General features: G+C 48.2%; 1 protein-coding gene across 1 annotated transcript in view; it reads right to left on the bottom strand.

Moving 5' to 3' along the window:
* Positions 1 to 6988: 6988 nt before the first annotated feature.
* Positions 6989 to 23267, bottom strand: part of sgpp1b (sphingosine-1-phosphate phosphatase 1b) — a 26426-nt gene continuing 10147 nt past the window's right edge. Inside the window, exon 3 of the mRNA XM_080538726.1 lies at positions 6989 to 7559. Within this exon, the coding sequence (XP_080394852.1) occupies positions 7008 to 7559 (552 nt within the window). The 3' untranslated portion in view covers positions 6989 to 7007. The remainder of the gene's footprint in view (positions 7560 to 23267) is intronic.

Below are 23267 nucleotides of genomic sequence, written 5' to 3'. Positions count from 1 at the left end.
CAGTCGCAGTATGGAGGACCTCAAACTTACCGGCTGAGTCGCTGCTGGATGTTGTAACACGGTGTTACTGTATTTACTGTTCGATGGGAACCCATTTCTCCCACACACCACCCTAGAGTTCCGCTGGAGAATTTCTGCTAAACAACCTTTCACACACATGACGACTCCACCCGATTAAACCGCAAAATGTTCTTGATAATCAATATTTAGATATGTTATTGTTTCCACATTTGCCTTTTATCATAGCCATAGGTTTGAGTACTTGACCAATACAGCTACATTTTCAGACTTGACCAGCAGGTGGCAGTAGACCCCTGTATTACATGAGAACTTGCAAGCTTTCTGACGATATGAGTCTACACATTGTTCCTGAGCTATTTCTCTGTGTGTTATCCTTTCTTTTCACAAGTTTGTTCAAGTGAATAGAATACAAAAGGAAACTTAAATACTTAAATACTTTTTGAATGAAATATTACAAGAAAGCTATTTTTTGGCAAAGAAAATGTGATTGGCTGCTTTAAAATAACCACCATCTGCAACATATTGCCCCAAGGTTCTTTCAGGGACAAGTACAGTACACACACACACACACACAAACACACAGACAAGTACAGTACAGTACGCAAAAGAGCACACACACGCAAGAGAGCACACATGCGCACGCACGCACACACACAGTACTGTACACACACAGTACTGTACACACACATACTGTACACACACACATACACACACACAAACACTCTCTCTCTCACACACACACACTCAATTGTAAGTAGTTGAGTGAGTGTTTGTATGAACGTGGGAAAGTCAGAGAGAAAATGAGTGAGTCTTTTATCTCCTCGAGAGCACTCAACTCCCACACTGGGATGACGGCATGAGCGGACAAAGAGAGAGAGAGAGAGAGAGAGAGAGAGAGAGAGAGAGAGAGAGAGAGAGAGAGAGAGGGAGAGAGAGGGAGAGAGAGAGAGAGGGAGAGAGAGAGAGGGAGAGAGAGAGGGAGAGACAGAGAGAGAGGGAGAAAGAGAGAGAGAAAGGGAGAGGGTGAGAGAGAGGGAGAGAGAAACAGAGAGAGAGGGGAAGAGACAGAGAGAGAGAGAGAGAGAGAGAGAGAGAGGGGGAGAGGGAGAGAGACAAAGAAAGAGAGGGAGAGACAGAGAGAGAGAGAGAGAGGGGGGGGGGGGAGAGAGAGAGAGAGGGAGAGAGAGACAGAGGTTGATGGGAGACAGAGAGGGCAGAGGGGAGAGTGACAAGGCGGTCTTTGTGAGGTAAAACAGAAGACGCTTTCACTACTGTTCCTCCAGCTGTCTGCTGGGATATATAATACAGAGAAAGGTGTAGTCATGTAGTGTGTGCGTGTGTGTGTGTTCAAATTAAAGTACTGTCCAATGTCCAGCTCTTGTTATCAAATGAACATGTCTGCCAAAACAACAGACAAGTGATGCTCCATTGTTCTACTATCTATCTATCTATATGTTCTATTGTGCTATTATGTTATTGTGTGCTATTCTGGGACCCAACCTTCCTCTCCTCTCCCAAACCTCCCCACCTCTCCCTCCCCTCCCCTCCTCTTCTCTCCTCTCCCAACCCTCCCCTCCTCTTCCAACCCTCCTCTCCCAACCCTTCTCTCCTCTCCTCTCCTCTCCTCTCTCTACCCTCCTCTCCTAACCCTCCTCTCCTCTCCCAACCCTCCTCTCCCAACCCTCCTCTCCTAACCCTCCTCTCCTAACCCTCCTCTCCCTCCCCTCCTCTCCTCTCTTCTCCTCTCCCTTCCCTCCTCTCCTCTCCTCTCCTCTCCTTTCCCTCCTCTCCTCTCCTTTCCCTCCTCTCCTATCCTCTCCTCTCCTCTCCTCTCCTCTGGCTGTGTGTTGTTGCTGTTCTGTGGCCTGCTGAGCGTCTGTTGGTAGCAGGTGGCCTGGCTGGCTGCTGGTGCAGCATGTGTGTGTGAGCGCACTGCGGGCCAGGGGCGGGTCTAACCAAGCCTTCATCAGGGTTGGCCAGAACCCATATGCTTTGGTTTCGTCAACACAGCCACGCTAGAGAAGAAAACAGCTTTAATCTCAGGCCAGGGGCTGCTGGAGAGCGCTTTTACTGTTCCTGTGAGTCCCTGGTGCTCTCTGGAAGGTTGGCAGTGCGGGGTGGAAAGTTTGCTGCGTGTCTGTCTGCACAGCGCACAAAGCAACACATACCTCACCACTGCCGATACCCAGTAACAAAGGGGCAGGGCAGACAGACAGGACATGACGCCTTCATCCAACACCATGATCGAAGAAAGACCCTGGAGAGAGCTAGGGGAGCTCAAGTGAAAGACACACAGACACACAGAATGAGCAACATGATATCTGTTTTATTTAATGTTTTGTAATTTTTAAAAAATTATATGGACTGGAGTGGACAGTCTCTTTGATTTGTCGTTTTGATTAATTCAGTCACTCATAAAATCAGATAGAATAATAATAGAGCATTAACACACTTCTCATAACTTGAACCAACAACAACAACAATATTCTAGGATGTGAAAAACCACAAAACTGAAAAACAGTTGCATAAAAGGTCATCTCATACAGACACCTGACAGATTTACAACTGAGACAGTCACTTAGGGTGGCATACAGGAAACACATCTTGGTTGCACATAAACATCTCTAGTTTAAAAAAAAAATCATACAGTTGAATCAGGAAATGATCTATTTGGTCTATAAAAAAGTAGCGTCATGAACTTTTATCCAAGTCAAAAAAATCATCACAAATAAGTAATCTGTAAGATCTTTGTCAAAGGAAATATCTTACAGTATATACGCAGTCTGACGAACCAAGAACTATGGATCCGATGTTTTGAATCAAAATGAGGAGCATATGAGGTCAACGTTACTCAAATTGAAAACATGGATGAATGTTTTTCAAAAACCTTTATATAACATTCCAAACTACAATAACAGTGAAGCTACATACTGGATATGCAGTTACAAGTGCAAAGGCAAAAGAACAGAATTTTCAACAGAACGAAAAACAGAACTGAAAGAGGCTGGACCCAAAAACACTTGTGCGTCTCCCATCACGCGACCTTTCACCTCTCTCCTGCACCACCGCAGTAAGGCACTAGGGTGTAGGCGACATGTCACGGTTGAAGCTACAGTGCAGCTAGGTGACTGAACCTTTTGGATTTGGTCAAAAAAAGTTGGAAGGAAGCATTTACTTATCATGTCACCATCCAAATTGAAAAATCATATTCTCTGAATTTAAAAAGATACCAAAAAAATAAGGAACACCTTTTAGAAAACATCACAACTCGTTTTTCTTCGAAATGCAACACTAAAATGCTTTAAAATAACAATTACATTCATACACACACACACAGAAATTAATCTCTTCACCACCTAATGTTATTTCTGCTTCAAAGTCAATTTATATTTTGGGAGGAAATTGACGAGTGAGGAGTGATTAAACCTGGCTCCTGCGTACACAGGCCTTCACAATAGAAACAAAAGAAAGTCATCAGCATCAGGATGTTTGGTTTTATCCTCATCAATCTCATTTCCTAATCTGTCCTCAATCTGCGGGGAGACTTCCCTGCCAAGGTAACGCACATCTGACAGGGAAGTGCTAAATAAACTGACCATTGACCAACTTCCCTACATGTTGTTTACTTGTACTGCAGAGGCGTTGTTAACGTCTAGAAACACGTTTAGTCGACCGGACTAATTTGAGCTAATTTTAGTTTGCGCTAAATCGACAGCGATGTCGACAGCGGTAAATGGATGGCGATGCGCTAGATGGCGATTTCTTTTTATTGACTTATTTCTTTCTCCACGGTTCTGGAGATCCGCGGCTATTCATAACACACCCGGACTCCCAGGACTAACGACGTCACTGGTATACGGATCAGAACTTTGTCCGACGTTATTTTTTGTCCAAATTCCTAAAAACTCAATAGAGTTCCCTTCCTTCTCAGTGAAACAGAGGGGGGGGGACATACAATGTCACATTCAACAAACAAAAACACACGTGTGTATATACACACACACACACACACACACACACACACACACACACGAGACAAGGCCACAGGATGTGAGATGAGGACATGGCAGACACAGCTGTGTCCACCTCCTGACCAGTCCAGTCCACAGTGCGGAGACCACAGGCAGACCGGGCACAGTGGGAATAGTGCATTCTTGGAGCAGTGCATTTCTATCACAACAGCAGTACCATTAACATCCACTGTGACTATGAATCATCACTAACTGAAGTGATTCTTGGCTTACGTACAAAGCCAAAAATAGGACAAATTAAGACTGTTTATTTTTGAACAGTTGGTCTGGGGACATTCTTGGTCCTTTAGCCACAGATATCAGAGCACTGCTGGCAAGGTAACAGAGGCAGCTCTCGCCTCTACCAAAGTCATGTGACATATATGTGGGTCTACAGTACATCTGTGGCCATGTGAACAGCACAGTAAACGTGTCTCATGGAACCAGTGTTCTCTCTTCGCTAGCAGAAAGCAGGTTAGCATTCTTTAGGTCATTAAGTAGTGTTACTTTCCATTACGTTAGCCTCATAGCATAATTGTCTAAGTCATATTTTGGCCAAATTGAGATATCTGCCTAACTCTACTCTCCTAACACTGCTGATTCACTGTGCATTATTGCCTACGCCATCAGCCTATCAGAATGCTTGTTACATTCCAAAATCACTATCTGCCCACGTCATCTCTTTTACATAGGCATTTTGGACACTACATACAACTCGGCTGACCACAAGTGAAGCATGACTTAGGCAATTATGCTATGAGGCTAACGATTTAGCAACAATAAAGACAAACAACCCCATAAGCAAGGGGATATATATACACAATACTATGATACTATAACTACTGTATGCTATGATATAGTATTTATGCTGTATGTACCATGTTACTGAAGCAGAGGAGGCCTTGGTCAGTTCTGGAGAGAGATCTAGAAAGATCTATAGTGAGAGCATAGATGGATGAGTCACTGTCCCTCTCAGAACACCCAGCTCTGTCTCTCTCCTCTGAGTACAGGCGTTACCCACGGTCTGCTGCAGTCAGGACAGACACACAGAGGATGACAGGGTGGGTAGGAGGGCTGGAGGAGGTGGTGGGAGGGGGCTGGGGGGCACAAGACCACGTCTACACTCGTTAGAAAGAGAGAGAGAGAGAGAGAGAGAGAGAGAGAGAGAGAGAGACAGAGAGAGAGACAGAGAGAGAGAAAGAGAGACAGAGAGAGAGTCAGAGAGAGAGAGACAGGGAGAGAGAGGCCGAACCATTTACAGGACGCTAGGCAGACCAGCAGTCTTTAGTGTGCTACACTGAGGACTGTGTTGTGTGCTTCTATCTACGTTTCAAGTGTCAGGTCATCAACTTCCTCTGAGGATGCAAAGAACGTTTACGGACGAGAGATGACCAGAACCTTCAGAGACGAGACTACAGACACGTATTCCTGCTTGTATTGCTCTGCCCCCCCCACCCCCTCCCTTATCTGGGCCGTGTGTCCGTCCTCAGGGGAGAAGTCTTATCTCTCCCCCCCCCCCTCCCCTCCCCTCCAGGAACGAGATGCACCAACTAACAGGAAGTGGATGCGTGCAGTCAGGAGAGCATCCTATTAAACAGGAAGTCCCCCGGCGCGAAGCCGAGCAGAGTCCTGATCGTCAAACGCATGAACGTGTCTGTCACCATGACGACCTATAGAGACAACATCCTCTTTAGTACTCCGTAGAGTACATCCCATAGTGACCAGGTTACACCTCTGCATCATATGTGCCCAGGCGCCCAGGCATGGCTTTTCTCCCATTGGTCCACAGTAAAAAACCAAAAGATCACAAAAAAATCTTCTTTTAAACAAAGACAACTACTAAATCAACTGAAAATCAACAGATAAAAAAAAAGCCCTTTCGAAAAAATTAAATACAGAAGAGAGACACATCCACACCAAAGGATGCAGACTGAATGTTTTAGATCCAATAAATACTTGACTTAACTCTCAAGTACAACAAAAAAAAAGAAGAAAAGTATTTGAAATAAATACTGACACGACAGTTCAATACAGGGCAATACATGTGTGGTTCAGGAAGCTTGAGAGGTTAGCTTTAAACCCACAAGCCAGGAAGAGCAGAAATGTGTCAACGACTAAAATAAAAACCATCTCCCAATACACTGTGACATTTAATGATTTAAAAATGAGATCTACTAGAAAGTTCTACTGATCAACATAAAAATCATAGTAAGTCACAGATCACAGATAGATCACAGATCAGATCAGATCGTAGCGTCTGGGGGTGAGCGGTGTCTGGTCACATCAGTCATCTGAAGGTCTGTGCTGGAAGGTGGCTGCAGTGGTGGTTGCAGTAGTGGCTGCAGTAGGCAGAGGTGCAGCTGGCAGGAACCAGGGCTAGTGGCATGGTGGTGTTGGTGCTATATCTGGGGGGGGGGGGGGGGGGGGCAGGGAGCATTCTCCTCTGGGCCTGGGGTAGGGGGCCAGGGGCCGGTCAGTAGACTAGGACAGGTGAAGGTAGGGGCCCTGGGGGGGCCCTGGAGGGGGTTGGGGAGGACAGGGAGTGTAGACTAGGACAGATGAAGGTAGGTGAAGGGGGGGGAGGTGATCAGCTGGGGCCCTGGGGGGGCAGTAGACTAGGACGGGAGGGGGGGTAGACTAGGACAGCTGCAGGTAGGTGAACAACTGTGGCCCTGGGGGGGGCAGTAGGGGGGGGTGGTAGTAGACTAGGCCAGGTGCAGGTAGGTGAAGAGCTGTGACCCTGGGGGAGGGGGGGGGCGGGGGCAGTTGACTAGACTAGGCCAGGTGCAGATAGGTGAAGGGGGGGGGGGGCAGTAGACAGCAGACTAGGCCAGGTGCAGGTATGGTGAGGGGGAGGGGGGGGGGGGGTTAATAGACTAGGCCAGGTGCAGGTAGGTGAAGGGGGGGGGGGGCAGTAGACAGCAGACTAGGCCAGGTGCAGGTATGGTGAGGGGGGGGGGGGGGGGGGTTAATAGACTAGGCCAGGTGCAGGTAGGTGAACAGCTGGGGCACCAGGAACAGCGCGCTGAACCCCACGGTGCCGTAGACGATGTACCTGTAAGGCAGCTCCACCTCCATGTGCTGCCTTGCCTTCCTCACGTCCCCCCCGGGCACCCCCGACACCCGGCACGCCAGGGGGATGGTCACGGCCTTCATCACCGCCCGGGTCACCAGCAGAACCGCCACGCCCAGCACAAACCTGAGCGTGGCCACCCCCACCAGCCCCGGGGTGAGGGGAGGGGGGGAGAGGGGGAGGAGGGAGGGGCCGGGGTCGGGCATGAGGCCTAGGTGGTGGTTGAGGTGGGACGCCAGGGCCACGCCTGCCCCCGTCCCCAGGATCTGGGCCGTGTCGCCTCTGGAGGTGCTCCAGGTGTCGAGCGTGAAGGAGAACAGGCCCATGCCCAGGTGCAGGGAGACGATGATTAGGGGGGCGTAGCGGCAGGTCAGGTTGAAGTCGTCGATCAGGTCCAGGGCGGGCTGGAAGACGACCAGGATGAGGAGGCTGTAGAGGAAGCCCGCCATGATGTCCTGGGAGAAAGAGACGAGAAAAATGGGGTTTAGGGACAGATCATTTACATGAAATATTTGGACTAAAACTGACAAATTCTTCTTCTATCACAACGACTGCCAATGGCCCCTGGCCTGAGCTAGATTACTCTTCCTGCTACGACTGGTGAACTGATGATTCACTTCGTCAAATGTATCGATTGTAAGTCGCTTTGGAATAAGGCGTCTGCTAAATGCCAAAAATGTAAAAATGTGGATGTACACAAAGGCGCAGACCGTATCATCACAGGGTCCCTGGCTCAATTCCGGCCATCGACCTATCCTGCATGTCATCCCCCCCCCCCCCCCCCCCCCTCTCTCTCTCTCTCTCTCTCACCCATCCTTCCTGTCAACCTCTACTGTCTCTGTCACAATGAAGATTAAAGGGCAATACATGCCCTAAAACATATTTAAATAAAATAACAACATCACTGTTTTCAGTTTCATTTCTTTCTCAGATGCCAGGGTTTTTTTCAATAGAGGAAATGTTGAATAATGCGTGGGAGGGTTTGTTGTTGAGATTGAGGAACAGGGAAACTAGCCTTAGAGCACAATAAAGGTCAGGTCACTGGAGTTATTATGTTCTACAGAGAGAAGGAGTAACTTCCCTGTGGTAGGTATGTTACAAAAAATAACAATTTTGGAAGAGTTTAAAATTTAAACTCCACCAATGACACCATTGGAAAAATAAAAATAAAAACACAAAGATCGTCCAAATCGGTTAAGAAATAAGAAAGTTATGCCAATATTAGTTCAGTAAAAAGTGCATGATTTTGTCCCCTGTTTTCAATGTAAATGGTCTAAAACTGTGTCTTCTTCACCCAAGAATAGGGATAATTATTTTCCTTTACTCCTATCATAATGAAACTTAACATAGTGAAAGCAAACATGTATAGAACATGTTTTTGTATTACAAGTTTTTTTACCAACACATTTAAATATGCAAATTGAGGTAAATACTCATTAAATACTGGCACTTGACTCAGTGCGCAGCAGCTGTCAGGTCTTCTTGTGCGAGTTTGCACACAAAATTAGTGATGATACTAACATTTATTAGATTATATCCTCTTTTCAATAGAAGGTTACTTTTGATTGATGGAAACGTCTTCCCTGTCGTTTGGGAGGCTCGCGAAGATGCGCTTCATCTTTAGGCGGCCGGCAAATGGTGAAAATTCGTTTTTTTTTCGGGTAATGTCGAGGTCACGTCGCACTCGGGTTTCCTCTTCACAATTCCACCGGCTAAACATTCGTTTTGACTGATGGATCACAAGTTTAGAACTCGCTACTGCGAGCCACTGACGGCACAACACTTCAGAGCGCAGCAGCTGGCGAGAGACATTTAGGGGCGCCATTGGGCATGTTTTGTAACATACCTACCTGTGGTCAGATGTGCCTGTATGAGTCTGTTTAATGTCCTAGTTCACTTCACTATTGTGTGTGTGATTTCATAGAAGCCATAGGACAAAGTATGTACACACACGACCGCGCACTCACACACTCACACTCAGTCACACACTCACTCAGTCACACACACACACACACACACACACACACACACACACTAATGTGCAACTGTGACTCCATCATCTTTCCATTTTCTTAGTATAATGTTTTTATCACTATTTGCACTTCTGGTTAGATGCTGAACAGCATTTCGTTGTCTGGTACTTGTACTCTGTAATGAATAATCTAATCTAATCTGATCTGATATGGAAGCGTGGGAAAGTTTACAGACAGACAGACAGACAGACAGACAGACCGACCGACCGACAGACAGGTATGTGAACATGAACAGTTTACTGTCAGACAAACAAGACAGACAGGTGTGTGAACATGAACCGTTTACAGACAGACAGACAGACAGGTGTGTGAACATGAACAGTTTACAGACAGACAGACAGGTGTATTATGACCCGTGTCAAACTGCATCAGTTCAGACAGCCATGAGAGGGTGAGAGTGTTCAGACAGCCATGAGAGGGTGAGAGTGTTCATCAGACTAACATCTCTCACCCTCTGGATCGCTAATCACTATCCACCTTCCACACTCCCAAACCCCCCAGTGAACCTGGGAGCTCTCTCTCTCTCCACGCTGTCAGTCAGCCAGTCATACAGTCAGTCAGGCAGTCAGTCAGTCAGCCAGCCAGCCAGCCAGTCAGCCAGCCAGTCAGTCAGTCAGCCAGTCAGCCAGCCAATCAGTCAGTCAACCAGTCAGTCAACCAGTCAGTCAGCCAGTCAGTCAGCCAGTCAGCCAGTCAGCCAGTCAGTCAGTCAGTCAGTCAGTCAGTCAGTCAGTCAGTCAGCCAGCCAGTCAGTCAGCCATTCAGTCAGTCAGTCACCCAGGCAGTTAGTCAGCCAGTCAGTCAGCCAGTCAGTCAGTCATTAACTAGCCCAAAGCTATGGTGTCCACCACATACATCCCCACCACACACGATCACGATATGACCACACACGGTCACGTGTCGACAATATGAGCTGGAATCAGTGCACGGCCACGTGCTCCCATCACAGAGAGCTGTAGTGGCGAGATAGTCCAACAGACCAGGGGTCAGTAGGGGAGATAGCCTAGCTACTATAGTTAGATTGTTAGCAATGTCGGTGCTTGCAGGCTATGAATGAATGAATGAATGGTCTTTATTGTCATTGATATAGTACAGGTACCAAACAACGAAATTTGGGAGGGGGGGCTCCCCTGGTGCTAGGAAGAAAAAAAACTAAAAACAAGAAGGGAAAAGAGCTGGTTTACATAAATAAAGGCTATGTACACAATCCACTATACTATACTATACAAATAAAACACTGTGCTGTACTCTATGCTATGCTATACCTATTCTAACATTTCCTATTCTCTGAACCTTATGTACCCTAGGGTTGTCATATTGCACATAGTGTTATTGCACATTCATTTAAAGTGTCGCAGTTTGCAGGTTTGAAATGTACACAGTTGTGTTTCGGTATTACACTTGATTTCAATCTAGTAGCTAGGCTAGCACTCCAAATGAGTGAGGAATCTTCTCAATTCCTGATCAAGATTGATCGAATTCAATTAGACCATTACTGGATTTCTCCCTACCATGTTAGTAAGTAATCAGTTAGGAATAATATGCCACTGAATGTAGGAAATGGAGCTTGACAACATTGCTAGATTTCCCATCATGTCAGTCAAATAAAGATAATGCACATTCATGACCATGTAGATTTACTTTTTTTTTTTTTTTTACATTTAGCAGACACCTTTATCCAAAGCAACTTACAACAAGTAGCCTACAATTTGTCCAAAGTGAATCATCTATACATCAGTCATCGTACAAAAATCATTCTATGCTAGGTCTGGTTAGACCAGGTCTAGGACCAGGGTTAGGACCAGGGGCCATTGGCAGTCACGATGCTAGAAGAAGGAAGTGATACTTTTTGGTTCTTTTTTTTATTGTTTACAGTAGAGGAACTATTCTGGGGGTAGTGTGTGTCCTCACAGAAAGATCTAGAAACAGAGATCACTGTGTCCTACAGTTACGTCAGGCCTGACATCAGCCTTTCCCAGAACCCTGGACTCCCACCCTCTGGTCCAGAGGTTCAGACCTCAACTGTCAGCTAACTGGACGAAACACAGACCAGGAAGAAGGATTGTACAGTCTGATATGATTAGAGTTCACGGTCTTATCGTTGCCCTTGTAATGGAGGCTTATCATGAACGCTATCAGTCGTCAACATTTGTCTTCTGGTCCAATGGTTGAACCCCTATTAGATTAGATTTATTGTCCCCAGGGGGAAATTTATTTTCACACCACTGTACAGTATACATATATACATAAAACACTGTATAACACAACTGAGTACTACACATGACAGATACACAAGTACACACACGCAGCTCAGTCTATTATTTAAGGCAACAATGGCTGTGGGGTTTTTGCCAAAGCGAGCCCTTTTGCACCTTAGCGTTCTGTACCTACGCCCGGATGGCAGTGGAGCGAGGTACAGATCAGCAGTCAACATTCGTATTCTGGTCCAATGGTTTAACCCCTGTGTGAGGTCAAACACACACATCTGGGTTTATGGGTTCTGGGCCAGAAAGTCAGTAATAAAGTGTATTAGTAGGCCAGCACACAACAATGGTACTTCCTACACACAAACTACTGTTATTGGCTATTTATCCTGTTCTGACTTAACATAGGAGAACCCAGAGCTTGAAAATGTTGTCTACCTTAACTGTACATAGCTACCTTAACTGTACATATCTACCTTAACTGTACATAACTACCTTAACTGTACATAACTACCATAACTGTACATATCTACCTTAACTGTACATATCTACCTTAACTGTACATAGCTACCATAACTGTACATAGCTACCATAACTGTACATAGCTATCATAACTGTACATAGCTACCATAACTGTACATATCTACCGTAACTGTACATAGCTACCATAACTGTACATAGCTACCTTAACTGTACATAGCTACCATAACTGTACATATCTACCTTAACTGTACATATCTACCTTAACTGTACATAGCTACCTTAACTGTACATATCTACCGTAACTGTACATAGCTACCATAACTGTACATAGCTACCTACTTCTGGTTAGATGCTAAACTGCACTTCGTTGTCTGGTACTTGTACTCTGCGAATGCGATGACAATAAAGTTGAATCTAATCTAATCTCATCTCATCTAATCTTTAGCAGGCATGACATTAGCCTTAATCTAGCGCTCCTTCTAACCCCTAGATACCGAATTAGGATTCATGAGGTAGAGAGAGAGAGAGAGAGAGAGAGAGAGAGAGAGAGAGAGAGAGAGAGAGAGAGAGAGAGAGAGAGAGAGAGAGAGAGAGAGAGAGAAAATACGACAGGCTGCCAGCAACCCGCATAATAAACTACAAAAAAAGATCTATTATCACAAAAAGACAAGGACAAGGTTAGACAGCCATGTCCATAAAATCTACAGCTCTAAGTTTTACAGTTAAAATCCTTAATGACTTAATAGGATCAGCTATCAGGACTCATTAGCTCAGACGCCTGTAAGACCACGGCTTAGAGAGAGAGAGACAGGCTTAGAGAGAGAGAGACAGGCTCAGAGAGAGACGGGTTGGGAGGAGAGACAGGCTTAGAGAGAGAGAGAGACAGGCTCAGAGAGAGAGACGGGTTGGGAGGAGAGACAAGCTTAGAGAGAGGGGCAGGCTGGGAGAGGGAGAGACAGGCTGGGAGAGAGAGACAGGCTTAGAGAGAGAGAGAGACAGGCTGGGAGAGAGAGAGACAGGCTTAGAGAGAGAGAGAGGCTTAGAGAGAGAGAGACAGGCTTAGAGAGAGAGAGAGAGAGGCTTAGAAAGAGAGAGACAGGCGTAGAGAGAGAGAGACAGGCTGGGAGAGGGAGAGACAGGCTGGGAGAGAGAGACAGGCTGGGAGAGAGAGAGACAGGCTGGGAGAGAGAGAGACAGGCTGGGAGAGAGAGAGAGGCTTAGAGAGAGAGAGAGGCTTAGAGAGAGAGAGGCTTAGAGAGGGAGAGACAGGCTTAGAGAGAGAGACAGGCTTAGAGAGAGAGACAGGCTTAAAGAGAGAGAGAGAGGCTTAGAGAGGGAGAGACAGGCTTAGAGAGGGAAAGACAGGCTTAGAGAGGGAAAGACAGGCTTAGAGAGAGAGAGAGACAGGCTTAGAGAGAGAGAGACAGGCTTAGAGAGAGAGAGAGACAGGCTGGGAGAGGGAGAGACAGGCTTAGAGAGAGAGAGAGGCTTAGAGAGAGAGAGACAGGCTTAGAGAGAGAGAGAGAGACAGGCTTAGAGAGAGAGAAAGGCTTAGAGAGAGAGAGACAGGCTTAGAGAGAGAGAGAGACAGGCTTAGAGAGAGAGAGAGGCTTAGAGAGAGAGAGAGACAGGCTTAGAGAGAGAGAGACAGGCTTAAAGAGAGAGACAGGCGTAGAGAGAGAGAGACAGGCTGGGAGAGAGAGAGACAGGCTGGGAGAGAGAGAGACAGGCTTAGAGAGAGAGACAGGCTTAGAGAGAGAGAGAGACAGGCTTAGAGAGAGAGAGACAGGCTTAGAGAGAGAGAGGCTTAGAGAGAGAGACAGGCTTAGAGAGAGAGAGACAGGCTTAGAGAGAGAGAGACAGGCTTAGAGAGAGAGAGGCTTAGAGAGAGAGACAGGCTTAAAAAGAGAGAGACAGGCTTAGAGAGGGAGAGACAGGCTTAGAGAGAGAGAGAGGGGCTTAGAGAGAGAGACAGGCTTAGAGAGAGAGACAGGCTTAGAGAGAGAGAGACAGGCTTAGAGAGAGAGAGAGACAGGCTGAGAGAGGGAAAGACAGGCTTAGAGAGAGAGAAAGGCTTAGAGAGAGAGAGACAGGCTTAGAGAGAGAGAGAGAGACAGGCTGAGAGAGGGAAAGACAGGCTTAGAGAGAGAGAAAGGCTTAGAGAGAGAGAGAGAGACAGGCTTAGAGAGAGAGGGAAAGACAGGCTGAGAGAGGGAAAGACAGGCTTAGAGAGAGAGAAAGGCTTAGAGAGAGAGACAGGCTTAGAGAGAGAGGGAAAGACAGGCTTAGAGAGAGAGAAAGGCTTAGAGAGAGAGACAGGCTTAGAGAGAGAGACAGGCTTAGAGAGAGAGAGAGACAGGCTTAGAGAGAGAGGGAAAGACAGGCTTAGAGAGAGAGAAAGGCTTAGAGAGAGAGACAGGCTTAGAGAGAGAGACAGGCTTAGAGAGAGAGAAAGGCTTAGAGAGAGAGACAGGCTTAGAGAGAGAGACAGGCTTAGAGAGAGAGAGAGACAGGCTGGGAGAGGGAGAGAGAGAGAGAGAGAGACAGGCTTAGAGAGAGAGAGAGACAGGCTCAAAGAGAGAGAGAGACAGGCTTAGAGAGGGAGAGACAGGCTTAGAGAGGGAGAGACAGGCTTAGAGAGAGAGAGAGAGAGAGAGAGAGAGAGAGAGAGAGAGAGAGCGAGAGAGAGAGACAGGCTTAGAGAGAGAGAGAGAGAGAGAGAGAGAGAGAGAGAGAGAGACAGGCTTAGAGAGAGAGAAACAGGCTTAGAGAGAGAGAGAGACAGGCTGGAGGAGAACCAGCCCACTAGTTAGCTAGGCTTCTACAGACTAGATCCTGGGTTGTGAGATCAGCAGATTAGCCTTGTTCATGCAGCAGCAGGAAGACCTGGGGGACGCAACTTCAGAACTTCACCAGAGAGCTGAATCTCTGAATCTCTTAAATCTCCCAGCATCCTCGCTGAGGCACTATAGGCAGGAAGTGTTTTCATTGGGCACCTAATGAGCTTTTAAGTTGATACAGAACCACATTACTACAGCCATGCCTGGCAGGCAGCAGAGACCACAAATGGAAGTTCTGCCACAGCACCCCCCCCCCCCCCCCAGCAACCCCCAACCCCCCCCCCCCCCCCCCCCAAACCGCCTCTGATATAGTATCCCCCAGACAGCGCCTTAAACCCCATTAACAGCATTAGCCTCTGCTGCTGCTATGAGGCTGTTAGCTGGAAATTAGAAACTGTCATTCCCTGTAGCTGCAGATTCAACAGGGAGGGGCAGAGGGAGGTCAGGACGGCGCTGTGGAGGAGGAGGAGAGGGTGAGGGAGGAGAGGAGAGGAGAGGCGGTGAGGGAGGAGAGGAGAGAGGGTGAGGGAGGAGAGGAGAGAGGGTGAGGGAAGAGAGGAGAGAGGGTGAGGGAGGAGAGGAGAGAGGGTGAGGGAGGAGTGGAGGAGAGGGTGAGGGAGGAGTGGAGGAGAGGGTGAGGGAGGAGAGGAGGAGAGGGTGAGGGAGAAGAGGAGGAGAGGGTGAGGGAGAAGAGGAGAGAGGGTGAGGGAGAAGAGGAGAGAGGGTGAGGGAGAAGAGGAGAGAGGGTGAGGGAGAAGAGGAGAGAGGGTGAGGGAGGAGAGGAGAGAGGGTGAGGGAGAAGAGGAGGAGAGAGGGTGAGGGAGGAGAGGGTGAGGGAGGAGAGGAGGAGAGAGGGTGGGGGAGAAGAGGAGAGAGGGTGAGGGAGAAGAGGAGAGAGGGTGAGGGAGAAGAGGAGAGAGGGTGAGGGAGGAGAGGAGAGAGGGTGAGGGAGGAGAGGAGAGAGGGTGAGGGAGAAGAGGAGAGAGGGTGAGGGAGGAGAGGAGAGAGGGTGAGGGAGAAGAGGAGAGAGGGTGAGGGAGGAGAGGAGAGAGGGTGAGGGAGGAGAGGAGAGGAGGAGAGGGTGAGGGAGGAGTGGAGGAGAGGGTGAGGGAGGAGAGGGGGAGAGGTTGAGGGAGGAGGGGGAGAGGGTGAGGGAGGAGAGGGGGGGAGGCGGCTGTGTGCCCCAGGGTAGCTTCCTTCCTGCCAGGCCCTGACTGACTGACCCCTGGGGCTTCTGGGTAATATCCAGTCACTCTCCTGGGTGTCACTCTGCCAGTCAGGGCCCTGACCTGAGGACATGACACCGTTGTTACCACGGAAACCAACCGCCACCTCAGACAACCGACAGGCGAAGGCCAACACGGTAGCTAGTAGCTAGCCAACAGAGAGATGACATCATTACCGATGACGAGTGTGGTTCTCTGTGGAAAAAACACCTCACAGAGAGGGAAAGAGACAGACAGATAGACAGATGAGCGCACAGGGTCACACACACACGGCCAGACATGCACACGTGTGTGGTTCTGGTGCAGAGTTACACAAACAGAGGGCAACAAGAGGGGACATACAGTTAGGTCCATATATATTTGGACACAGACAGAATTTTTGTTATTTGAGCTGTTTACCAAAACATCTTCAAGTTACAGTTATATACAGTGTGCGAATTAAATCACGGTGTGCGGGGGAGCCCAGGGATTAAAGCAAAAAAATAATAATCTCCTGACGGGAAAAAAAAATCAGGCCAAATCGGGGCCGGTGGCTTTCCGTGCGCAAAGCGCGCGTGCGATGTTCCGTTCTACGTTCTAATGCTTTGACTTTTCTTTCGAAAAATGTGAATACATTTCCACGTTGTCGAAAATCAATGACACATCGCTAGTCAACTAACACGGCTTGTTTTATGAGCCTGCTAACAATGTAAAGTAGTGTTGTAGTTTGTGTTGTGATTCTCAACAACGTTGAAACGTAGTTTCACCCTTTTCCATATTTTTGAATAATAAATGTGTGGACTGACGATGTAGCGCAGCCTAACTTATTCTAATAATTATTTAACATAGTTTTATTGTGATAATTATTCCCCCCTCCTCCCAGACTTACAAGGTCACATTATTATTGGATTGGTTGTTTGCGTGCCGGGTGAAGTTAGCTAAACATTTAACCTGCTAGCAAGAGAAACATCATGTCACTCTCCAAAGGTCTAAAGAGGAAAGTTGACGGTGGAAACAGGGCATTTAGGAATGGACAGTGAACTATGCGTTCATCCTACCTGGTTTCATCAATGCAAAGCCGTTGTGAGACTCACATTTTCCGTGCTCACAATGAATGTTCCCTTCCACCTATACATGCGAGTCGTCCTTTTCGTCAATGAATGTGATAAAGACGCACTGACTAGAGGAATCGATTGGTGCATAAAAACCTTGAGAACTGCCGGATTAAAGTGACGTCCATAATAATAATAAATAATAATAATACATTAGACATTTTCTAGACACTCAAAGACGTCCATATCACCAGATAGCCAACAAATAGTGACCGATGGGAGATGCCAGTTTTCTCATTAAGTGAGATTTAATAGCCTAATATTATTTTTTCTATTTTTAATGAATGGCTCATTGTAATTATTATCCCTGGTAATGTAGCGTGTTTGCTCTGTCGTTTCAGGAGCATATAGGCTAAGCGGATTCAGCGTCAATGTTTTTCATAAAATTAAACTGCATTTGCTTTGTTACTGTTCATGTGTGGTGCAGTCACATTCACATAGCCTATAGGATTCTTAATAGGACTGGTTGTTAAAATCCCTAAATATTCAGCACAACAATTGAGTGGAGTTGGAGATGTCCTCTTGGGTGGAGTGGAATTTGGCAATGATCACCTGGTGCCACCAGTACGACACATCTTCAGTTGTGGTCCCCGACCTCATTGGGTGTTTCGGCCAGTTATCACAAGACACCCTCTGCCGAGGTTGGCCCACCACAGGCTGATCAGGCCTGGGTGTGTGTCGCACGGTGGCACCACGTGGTCATTTGGGAGCCCATGTTGGGTCCCTACGTTTCAGCCACAGCCAGTGACTGCTCCGTTCTGCTGCAGTGGACAGTTCTCTGATTGCCTTCCGTTGGGCCTGTCCTCTGATCCCTACTGCCCTCAGGAGCCTTGTGGTGGAGCTGGCTACAAAGCCTCTGCAGCCCACCTCCACTGGCCACACCTTCACGTTCCAGCCCCGCCCCTCTGCTTCGACTGCTAAGTTGGCATACCGCAGCCTCTTCCGTTCGAATGCCTCATCGATGGCCTCCTCCCATGGGACCGTCAGTTCTACGATGAAGACACGCCGGCAGGACTTGGACCAGAGGACTAGGTCTGGGCGCAGGTTGGTCGCTGCAATTTCGAGTGGGAAGGTGAGCCTCTGGCTGAGGTCTACCCGCATTTCCCAATCCCGGGCTGCGTTCAGTGGGCCTGAGTCTGGAGGTGATGGCTTGGTCCGCTGTTTCTCCCCTTCCCGGATGAAGGTTGTTTTCCGTGGAAAGGTAGTCTGGGCATTTAGAGGCATGGCGTTGGTGGTTACCCTCTTGTGCTCAAGTTCGGCAGCCAAGCACTTTAGCACTTGGTTGTGGCGCCAGGTGTATCTTCCTTGAGTTAGACTGGTCTTGCAACCCACCAAGATGTGTTTGAGGGTTGCTGGGGCTGCACACTGGAGACAGGCTGGGTCCTCTCCATACCAGAGATGTAGGTTGGTAGGAGAGGGCAGGACATCATATGTGGCTCTGATGATGAAACTTAGCCTATTAGACTCCATGCTCCACAGCTCGTTCCACGTGATTTTCCTCCTCTCCACGCTCTCCCACTTCATCCAGCGGCCTTGCTGAGCTTGGGAGACTGCCTTGGCGCACCTGGCTGCTTCCTCCTGGTGGCGCACCTCCTCACCCACCATCTTCCGCCGTTCGGTTGGAGTAGCCTTTTGCCATGTGGGTGTTGTTGTTTCCAAGCCAAGGCCCCCTCTGCCATGTTGGACATGCCCCACTATATCCCGGTGTCTGAGGGCGGTCTTTGCCACCGCAACTGCTGCAGATGGCTTCCATTTCCTCCCCGTTGCTAGGATTGGAGCAGCACCTCTGACGAATGGATCCCGGGATTCTGTGAGAGTCATTTCCAGCCTTGATTCGGCACATTTGTACTCCTCCACCAGGCTTGAGATTGGTAGGGAGAGGGCTCCGTTGCCATACAGGCCTATGCTGCTAAGGCCTCTCGGCAGTCCAAGCCACTTCCTCACTTGTGCATTCACCAGTCTCTCCAGCCTGTTGGCATGGGATAGTGTGACCTCGTAGATGGAAATTGGCCACATGAGACGGGGCAGCAGTCCAAACTGAAAGCACCACAGTTTCAGCTTCCCAGGGAGAGCAGTGTTGTTGATCTGCTTGAGGCCACTGATTGTATCCTGCTTGAGTTGTTCCACCTGCTTCGAGTCTTTGAGTTCTGCGCTATACCAGCGGCCAAGGCTTTTGATGGGCTTCTCCAGAACTGTTGGTATTGGCTCGTTGTTGACGTGGAACCTCTCATTGGCGAGCTTGCCTTTGACAATGGAGATACTGCGGGACTTACTGGGTTTAATCTCCATTCGTGCCCATTTGATGTTTCCCTGGAGTTTATCGAGCAGGCGTTTGGTGCATGCGTTTGTTGTTGTTATTGTCGTCATGTCATCAATGTACGCCCTGATTGGTGGAAGACGCAGCCCGCTCTTCAACTGTTCCCCTCCAACAACCCATCGGGATGCTCGAATAATGAGCTCCATTGCCATGGTAAACACCAGTGGAGAGATGGTGCAGCCCCGCCATTATGCCTATCTCGAGGTGCTGCCAAGCAGTTGTACTGGCTTGTGCTGTAACACAGAACTGGAGGTCCTGGAAGTAGGCTTTGACCAGCCTTGTGATGACCTCTGGGACTTGGAAGAAGTTGAACGCTGTCCACAAAATCTCATGAGGCACTGACCCGAAGGCATTGGCAAGATCTAAGAAAACCACATGCAGGTCTTTCTTCTCCTTCTTGGCCGTTTGTATCTGGTGCCAGATGACATTTGTGTGTTCCAGGCATCCTGAGAATCCACTTATCCCTGCCTTCTGCACTGAGGTGTCGACAAAGTTGTTCTTCTGCAAGAATACTGAGAGCCTCTGGGCCACAACACTGAAGAAAATCTTTCCTTCCACGTTCAGTAGACTGATCTGGCGGAACTGGTCGATGGTTGAGGAATTCTTCTCTTTGGGAATCAGGATCCCTCCTGCCCTTCGCCATGCCTTTGGTATGATTCCCTTTTCCCATGCCACTTTCATTAGCTTCCAGAGGTACTTCAAGACGCCTGGACTGTTCTTATATAGCCTGTATGGAACGCCGTTGGGCCCAGGGGCTGAGGCTGTTCTTGCCCGTTTTACTGTGCTCTCAACTTCGCTCCATGTAGGGGGCCTTGTTTCCATCTGGTGCTCAGGTGGTTGGATTGGTGGCATGTCATCCGGAATGCTGGCTGGCACATGCCTCTGGTTGTCAGAGTAGGTCTTCCTCAGGTGCTCCTCTAGTTCCCTTATGGGTACTTTGAGGGTCCCCGTTTTCTCCTTGACAAAGAGGTCTTTGACGAACTTGTAGGGATCTCTGTAGAAGGCAGTCCTCGTTCGCTCTTTCTTCTTGTGTTGCTTTCTCAAGCATTCTGCTCTTCGCAGTGTTGCAAGACGCTGCTTGATGTCGGCCTGTAGTGCCTCAAGTCCTTTCCTTTCCACTTCTGTGGCCTTCTTCCACTGTTTTCTCAGGCACCTTCTTTCTTTCACAAGTCTTTCAATCTCTTGTTGTCTCCTGGACTTGAGATGGGCTGATGGTTCCTTCTGTGTCCCATGGTTCTTACTTTTCACCCCAAATCTCTCTGCTCCATAGCTGTAAATGATCTCTCCAATCTTGTCCAGTTTTCTTTCCACGCCCCCTTTCAGACCTTCTAGAAGATGGACAAGGTCTGTGTCGGTGTTTTCCCACTCCTTTTTCTGGCAGGCTTTAGGCCACAAGATTTGAGGCTTTCGTCCATTCATCTTCCTCTCTACTGCTGTCTGTGGCTGGATAGGCTCTGGACTCATGTCCGTTGATGGATCTGTGCTTGGTTGAGCTTCGTCTGGGGTTCTGATACCCTGTGGACTGTGGTGAATATCCTGCCACTGGGCTTCACTCGACTGATTTGCCCTACCTCTGAGGAAGTAGTGGTCAATGCGAGGCACCTCGCTAAGCTCTCTTAGGCACTTTTTCCTGCCCTGGTGGATCTTGAGACCCTTCTCTGATGTTATCTTTTTCCAGCCACAGATGCAGCTTTGTAGCTTGTGTCCTGCCAGTGTTGTTACTCCGTCAACTACCGTGCTGATCATTTGATTCGTTGTCATTTCCGTTCCAGGGTCTGTTACCGTGTGATCCGCCGATGAGTCATCTTCCGCCCCCGCTCTCGCAGACTCTAGGGGTGTTTTTCCTTTTGAATTTTTCGTAGCCATAGTTGGGTGGAACCAAGTCACTGTGTAGTGAAAGGCTCCTGCCAACACGGGTAGCTAACCCATGCCAGCCCCGTTGGGGTCTGTTCCCTCCTGTCAGCTGTCTCTTCAGGCCGTCACCAGGTCTTTCCCAGGTTGTCAGCTGCCCTTTCGCAGCGGTCACTGGTTTTGACACCAGACATCAGGATTCTTAATAGGACTGGTTGTTAAAATCCCTAAATATTCAGCACAACAATTGAGTGGAGTTGGAGATGTCCTCTTGGGTGGAGTGGAATTTGGCAATGATCACCTGGTGCCACCAGTACGACATCTTCAGTTGTGGTCCCCGACCTCATTGGGTGTTTCGGCCAGTTATCACAAGACACCCTCTGCCGAGGTTGGCCCACCACAGGCTGATCAGGCCTGGGTGTGTGTCGCACGGTGGCACCACGTGGTCATTTGGGAGCCCATGTTGGGTCCCTACGTTTCAGCCACAGCCAGTGACTGCTCCGTTCTGCTGCAGTGGACAGTTCTCTGATTGCCTTCCGTTGGGCCTGTCCTCTGATCCCTACTGCCCTCAGGAGCCTTGTGGTGGAGCTGGCTACAAAGCCTCTGCAGCCCACCTCCACTGGCCACACCTTCACGTTCCAGCCCCGCCCCTCTGCTTCGACTGCTAAGTTGGCATACCGCAGCCTCTTCCGTTCGAATGCCTCATCGATGGCCTCCTCCCATGGGACCGTCAGTTCTACGATGAAGACACGCCGGCAGGACTTGGACCAGAGGACTAGGTCTGGGCGCAGGTTGGTCGCTGCAATTTCGGGTGGGAAGGTGAGCCTCTGGCTGAGGTCTACCCGCATTTCCCAATCCCGGGCTGCGTTCAGTGGGCCTGAGTCTGGAGGTGATGGCTTGGTCCGCTGTTTCTCCCCTTCCCGGATGAAGGTTGTTTTCCGTGGAAAGGTAGTCTGGGCATTTAGAGGCATGGCGTTGGTGGTTACCCTCTTGTGCTCAAGTTCGGCAGCCAAGCACTTTAGCACTTGGTTGTGGCGCCAGGTGTATCTTCCTTGAGTTAGACTGGTCTTGCAACCCACCAAGATGAGTAAACATTAAGTTTGAATTATTATTATTATTATTATTTCAGCAGCACGCACCATGTCCACCTACTTATCACTATGAGGGGTTCAGCGTCAGTGCACCCCGCTCTGTTACCTTCGCATAGTTGTAGCCAATAAAGGCCTATATGTAGGCTATATAGGCTATTATATATCATTTATATACCTAATACCAACATCAAAATAGATTGTATGCCTCTACAAATCATATTACACCAGGTAAAATCCGTCACAACTTGGAATAAATCCATCGCAATTTGGAATATTTTAGAGCTCCCCCAAAATTTCACAAACCATGTTTCCAGGGGAGCTCATGTCACCACTAGGGGAGCTATAGCTCCCCGAGCTCCCCCTTATTTCGCACCCTGGTTATATAATGAATATGGGCTTAAAGTGCAGACTCTCAGCTTTAGGGTAAGGGTATTCACATCCAAATTGAATGAAGGGTTTAGGAATTACAGCTCTTTAATATGTAGCTCCCTTTTATTCAAGGGACCAAAAGGAATTGGACAATTGACTCAAAAGCTGTTTCATGGGCCAGTGTGGGCTATTCCTTCATTATTTATTTATCATTTAAGCAGGTAAAAGGTCTGAGTTGATTCCAAGTGTGGCATTTGCATTTGGAAGCTGGTGCTGTATACGCACAACATGCAGTTAACGGAGCCCTCAATGCAAGTGAAACAGGCCATCCTTAGGCTGCCAAAACAACCAAAAGATCTATCAGAGAGATAGCGGGAACATTAGTTGGGGCTTAATTAACTGTTTGGTACATTCTGAGAAAAAAAGAACGCACTGGTGAGCTCGGCACCACAAAAAGGTCTGGACGTCCATGTAAGACAAGAGTGGTGGATGATCACAGGATCCTTTACATGGTAAAGAAAAACCCCTTCACAACATCCAACCAAGTGAAGAACAGTCTCCAGGAGGTAGGCATATCATTATCCATGTGTACCATAAAGGGAAGAACAATGAACAAATGCAGAGGGTTCACCACAAGGTGCAAGCCATTCATAAGCCT

Source organism: Nansenia antarctica (genome assembly GCF_963989245.1).
Source record: "Nansenia antarctica genome assembly, chromosome: 1".
NCBI lineage: Eukaryota > Metazoa > Chordata > Actinopteri > Argentiniformes > Microstomatidae > Nansenia > Nansenia antarctica.
This window is presented reverse-complemented; position numbering and strand designations above follow the sequence as displayed.